General features: G+C 41.4%; 2 protein-coding genes across 2 annotated transcripts; both read right to left on the minus strand.

The window, feature by feature from the left end:
• Positions 1-348: 348 nt before the first annotated feature.
• LOC120816064 (protein THEM6) lies at positions 349-3,533 on the minus strand. The gene is made up of 3 exons (XM_040171336.2): positions 3,366-3,533; positions 1,836-2,340; positions 349-1,596 (listed from the first exon to the last, which is right to left on the minus strand). Exons 2-3 carry the CDS (start codon positions 2,334-2,336, stop codon positions 1,489-1,491), a joined length of 609 nt encoding a protein of 202 aa, XP_040027270.1. The 5' UTR covers positions 2,337-2,340; positions 3,366-3,533; the 3' UTR covers positions 349-1,488.
• Positions 3,534-3,643: 110 nt separating this feature from the next.
• On the minus strand, positions 3,644-5,772 carry LOC120816063 (protein THEM6). The gene is made up of 3 exons (XM_040171335.2): positions 5,614-5,772; positions 4,118-4,625; positions 3,644-4,041 (listed from the first exon to the last, which is right to left on the minus strand). The coding sequence occupies exons 2-3, from the start codon at positions 4,619-4,621 to the stop codon at positions 3,934-3,936; spliced, it is 612 nt and encodes a 203-aa protein (XP_040027269.1). The 5' UTR covers positions 4,622-4,625; positions 5,614-5,772; the 3' UTR covers positions 3,644-3,933.
• Positions 5,773-6,007: the final 235 nt, after the last annotated feature.

The following is a 6,007-nucleotide window of genomic DNA, read 5'->3' on the forward strand; positions in this document are numbered from 1 at the left end:
TAAATGACCTGTAAAGTAATGTAATGTATTGATACTTTAAACTAGGAGGCTACTTCCGGTTTCTGCTACATTACTCAGCTACAGTGCAGCGTTCTTTTAGATCGAATTCAGATTCCAAACACGAAATAACGATGTATTATTTATCAGCTCTACTTTCACCAGCTGCAATATTAAAGTGTTTTTTTTAAAAGGAATGTTTTCTAAAAGCAGTACTTCCTCTGATACTTGTAATACGTGACGAATAATAGTAAATAGTCACAAAAACAAGTGTTGGAACCTCAAAAACCACAATAGATACGTGGCTCAAGCTATTGCTGAATAGCAAGCACTCCAGAAACCCCACAAAAATTCACTTTTAAACGCATTTAATTCAAAATTCCTTTAAATAATCAACACAATAAATAAGGTTCGGTACATTAACTAATTTCAATATATCATAAATAATATGTGGGAAAAAAGGGAGAGGGATTATCTTCAGACTTCAATAAATGAAGCAGGATTTTCAGTGTATGAACAACATACATAACAGGCTGCATACATCTTAAACAATTCATTTGAATTTCTCTTCATTCGGAGCAATACATTACTTTAGTCACAAAATAAAGCTTGAATGCATTAAAAGGGAAGGTTTTTAGATTAAATAAATGTGAAGCATGATCCCACATCAGTGTTCACAACGCGTTGGAGGTTTTGAAAACAACCTCAAGTTACCATTTGTTTATTGTGTAATTTGAATATGGGCACTTCCTCCTAAAGTTACACACAATTCCAATCACAAAGCCCACCCTTTATATGCATCTATTATACAGTGTGTAAAAGAACAACACTGTATTGATCAAAACGATCAAATTATCTCTTTCAGATTGTTAACAGGAATTACTTTTGTCTATTTCCTGGGTTACTCTGTGCAAAATGCTGATGGCAATGTTAAAACAATTTATAGTACATGGTGTCCATTCGATATTTTATGACACCTTTTTTTGTAAGTTATAATTCTTTGCAATTATAGCTGTAAACTATGGCTAATCAAGAGCAACAGGCACAAATAAAATCTTCTGTTTGCTTTAGAACATGCATTCATGTCAGTGGAAGAATAACTTTTACTCTACATGCTTATCTAAAGTTATTTTGCTAAAATGAAAACGACAATGTCTAAAGCCAGTCACTAAGCCACAAGGATAAAGCTACTTTCTTGTGTCACTTGCTGTGAGAACTTTCAATATGATCCCAATGCACATACATTTTAAAATGCGAAATACCTTTATAGTTTAAGTTTCATACATGTAAGTTCAGTATTTCTGTTCACATCAAAACGCAAACACACAGAAGAAAGGATCAACTCAGAAACAGATAAATGGAATCTTTAAGTCAACTAAAAACACTACGGCGTTAACTGTTTGTGTGCATGGATGTATACTGTATATGTGTGTGCAATGAAAATTATATGTGGACCTACACTCAAGATTCAGGGTGTCATGGTGCGAGGCTTCACTTGTTCTTCTCCTCCAGTCCGCTCTCTGCTCTCAGAGCCTGGCTGCTGGCTGAGATGAAGCTGATCCAGTGTTTGAGGTCTTCGGGAAAGTCCGGGCAGTCGATCTGCACACAAATAAAAAAAATGAATAGAAACAAACAAGCCAAATACAGCCACAGACCAGAGCTCAAACTATTAAGTCAATAGACAGATATTTAATTGGGAAAAGGTTTGATCATTTAGTTTTTTGAATTGTCAAATTAATAATTAATTTTTCAAAAATTCAACGGACGAATATGCAATGGTTGTAATCGGTTGTATTACAGTCGCAGCAGTAATTTATCTTTTTCCAGCTATTGCTCACCTTCCTTTTGCAGACAAACTCAAGAATGCTTTCCGGGCTGCAGTGCACCACATTCTGCCTGCACAGCATCACCGCGGACACAAAACCATCTTTCTTGGACACGAAGCGTTGCTCGATGTAGAACGCCTTCTCATCCCATCCCACAATTTTGGTCCGAATCTCAAAAGCCTCTCGGAAGGCCAGTGAGCGCCGGTACCGGATGGTGGATGCCCCAACCACCAATCTGGCCCCCAGTTTCCAAGAGGCCATGAACAGCCCGTTTCGCATGTAATGGTGAAAGCGGGCAAAGTCACACTCCCTTAGATATCGGGAGTTGTTCATGTGGCCCATGTAGTCCAAATCATGGGGAAGGACGGTGCCGTCGATACTTTGCTCGGCCAGCATGTCCCGTACTCTGGGTTGGAACCACGCCTGGGCAAACACATAGGCCCCTCGTAGGAAGTACCATACATCCAGAGTGCAGAAGAGCAGGAGGAGGGCACCGAGCACCAACAGCAACATCTCTCTGGAACAGTCCAAATAAGAACAAGTGTTCTGAGAAAGACCTATGCGAACGTATTTGGTTTCAAATTGCAAGGTAAAGTGACATGTTGTTGTAGTGTGCAGGATCAGCAAGTTCATGTTAGCTTATAGTAAACTGGTCTGATGACTTATTAAAGGAGAGGTTGTGCTTATTACCAGGTTTTTACTTGTATTTTAGTTTTCTGCTACGTGTTGCTTTGATGTAAAAAAAAAAAAAAAAAAAGTCAATGTTCACCTTCTGCTGACATTATTCACTCTCACACACACACACACACAGCAACATTAAATAAACTGGGAGACATTGACGTTTTTTACATTTAAGTCTATAACATCTTGGAAGTAGTTTTTTAATTTACAGAATAACATGAACATTTCCGGTCATACAAAATGGAATCTTCAATTAACGGTACTCAATGGACATACCGGTGTATTATAGATAATACAATATACAACAAATTCAGTATAATATTACAATAATATGGTATTATTTAACAAATAATAGGGTATAATAGACGATTTGGTGCAGCAACATAGCATAGAGTTGAAAATAATTTAAAATTCATTATAAATAAATATATAGTGATCCCAGATTAGATCACGGATATTCCATTAACACGTTTTCTAAATTCACGACGACAACATTTAACGTTAATGAAATGCAACTTTGACCTCATCAATGTCAGCATAAACGCGTGGGAAACGAGGTCTGGTTATTTCCTCACACGTTGGCTCAACATTACAGCTAAATTACGGGAGGATCACACCCGAAGGATCACCCAACTACTTCACCCCGGACCGGATCATTTGAAATAGACGCAGCGCGACCTGCTGTGACAGGCGAACCGGTTAGCTTAGCTGCTAGCTACCAGCGGTGAGTGGCCTTGCGGAACGGAGACCGCACTCCGGATACGCGAAAGACGCATTTCATTTCGCGAGTTTTCGCACTGTGGGAATTTAAACAATAACCACAAATACGACTGGGTTTTGTTGTATAGCTGTAAAACTTACCGTGCGTCCGGAAGAGAGCGCTACCATCGGGTGCGTTTCAACTTAAAAGAAACCGGTAGAATGAATGGAGACAGCTTCCGGGGGTGTGACGTCACTCGGTTCCTCTTTTCTGAGGGTTTAACGCAGCGGTGCGTTATTGCCATCTTGTGTAGTTACTTAACTTCTATAGCTGAACATTTTTCCTTATCCGCAGAGACGGTATGAAGAGAGGGTTTCCTAATATGTGTTTTTTTTTATGTTAGTGCGTCCATATGCATACTCAAGGTGCACAAGTGCAATAGTATTTCAAAATCTGTTTTATTGCTGCCGTTATACACAAAGATTCACTTTATACAATTATAATACTTCATCATTACTGAAAGAGCAATCCAGTTTCAGCCTCACCAGTGATAGTTCTTCCGGTGTTGACGGGTTTTCGTTGCAAGTAAACCCTGCATTCAGATGTGTACAGGCGCACGTGTGTTTAAATCAAGTCATTGTTAACAGGAGACAAACGTTCTTTTAATCCCAAAGCAGGTAAATTAGCTGTCACACGAGGAGCCAATCCTAAAGCTCTCCAAGAGACACCTCATTTGTTCTTCTCGTCTAGTCCGCTCTCGGCTCTGAGGGCCTGGCTGCTGGCGGAGATGAAGTTGACCCAGTGCTGAAGGTCCTCAGGAAACTCCGGGCACTCCACCTGCAAGCAGCACCACCATCACCCGATGTCCCTCCACAATCAAAATGCACAATCGACCTGTTGTTTTGTCCCTTACCTTCCGCTTACACAGGTGCTGCATGATCTTGTCCGGGCTGCTGCGTACGACACTCTGCTTGCAGTACATGACGGCACACACCACACCGTCCTTTGTCGACACGAATCTCTGCTCCAGGAAGAAAGCCTTGTCATCCCAGGTGACGACGCGACTCCGCAGCTCGTACCCCTCGCCTATGCAGAGGGCCCGGCGGTAGCGGATGGTGGTGGCCCCCACCACCATGGAAGCTTTGAGCGCTCGCAGCGCCTTGAACACCCCGTTGCGCATGTAGAGAGAGAAGCGGGCAAAGTCGCACTCCCGGAGGTAACGGGCGTTGTTCATGTGGCACATGTCAATATCCCCGGGGGAGACGCGGCCTGTTTGGATCTGCTCCGCTGTGACGTCCCAGATTGGAGGCTGGAACCAGGCCCGCGCAATCACAGCAGCTACCCGGAGGAAGTACCACACATCCAGGGTGCAGAAGAGAGCCAGCAAGGCAGCGAGCACCCACAGCACCCACCACATCTCTCTGGAGGAAGGGGAATCATAGTTGTGGTGTTTGAAAAAGGAGGTAGAAGTGAAGGTGAATGTTAATTATTTAACAGTAATGGAAGTAACTGACAATCAAATCTTCCATTTATTGTGTTTATTATGCTACAGACTCACTTGAATGCAGTGAATCAGTGATTTATGTTTAAAGTGACCAACATCTACAGGGGAAATATTTCTCACCCTTTATGCAGACATCAAAGTATCGGACCAAGGTAAGAGAAAAGCAGTGTTAACTAAAAAAAACTTGTAATGTGTTGGTGTGTTTCAAGGGTTTAATGTTCACAGAACAGTTCTAATATTTTGCATCACATTACAGAATCAGATTTAATTCCCAAGTATGGGTTCACATACAAGAAATTTACCCAGTTTTAATACTAATAGACCAGATTCATCTGTGCACGAGCAGTGACACTTGTCCATTTAAACAGTATATGAATTTATTTGAAAGGCTCTAACGACCAACAATTAAATGAATAAAATGTCTGGTAAGTCAGCAGGTCAATGGACATACACGGAGCGCGCGTTGAGGTTCAACGTGAAAACCTGCGAAGGGGGAACGTTAACCGGTTCTGCTGGAATGTCAGGTGTTGCCTCTCAGGAGTTTGAGAACAGTGAATAAAAAGACGAGCACATTTTAAACCACCAACGGTGATCGGCAGCCACTTATTAAACGTGTTGTTTAAAAGGCCACGAGAACGATGCGAATATTGATGAATTCCAGTTTAAATCATCATGAAACGTTACTTTTGGGGAACAAGTGTCAGTTCGTTGGTCCGAAACATTATTCGCAGTTTATGATTTGAAAGTGTAAACTGATTCTGTTGCAGGTCGGCAGGTCTGAAGTAAAACGACCTGTTGATCTCCAAGTTAGTTGGTGACGATAGTTTTCAGTCCCACTTTGCGGCGCACGTAAACAAACGCAACAGACGGGATACTAATAACTAAGAGTTTGAGGTATGCGTTACCTGCTGTGTTTTTCCTGCTGTGTTCAATCCGATCTGCTAACTCTGCAGCATTGCGTCAAATCCGGCAAACTAGCGTGCATTATTCACATATTACCGGATCCAGAATTCAAAACAAAAGCATGAATGGCGTAAGCGTTTAGAGTTCCAAACGGGAACGAGGCGTCCCAACAAAAATGCTCATATTTAAAAAGGTATCGGTTTTGAATGTGACTTAATCACACTTAACTTTTGTTTTGGACGAAAACTGCGTTTAAAAAAAAGGTTTCTTAATTCGAGGAAATTTATTTTGAAGAGCAAATAATTTCCTCTTTTTGAGAAGTGACGTAGGGGCTGGATTGGCGGCGGTGATTGGTTCGGTGGACCCGTAGCAAGGAGAGTCCAGAGAAGTATAAAG

The sequence above is a fragment of the Gasterosteus aculeatus genome, chromosome 3 (genome assembly GCF_964276395.1).
Source record: "Gasterosteus aculeatus chromosome 3, fGasAcu3.hap1.1, whole genome shotgun sequence".
In the NCBI taxonomy this organism is placed as follows: domain Eukaryota; kingdom Metazoa; phylum Chordata; class Actinopteri; order Perciformes; family Gasterosteidae; genus Gasterosteus; species Gasterosteus aculeatus.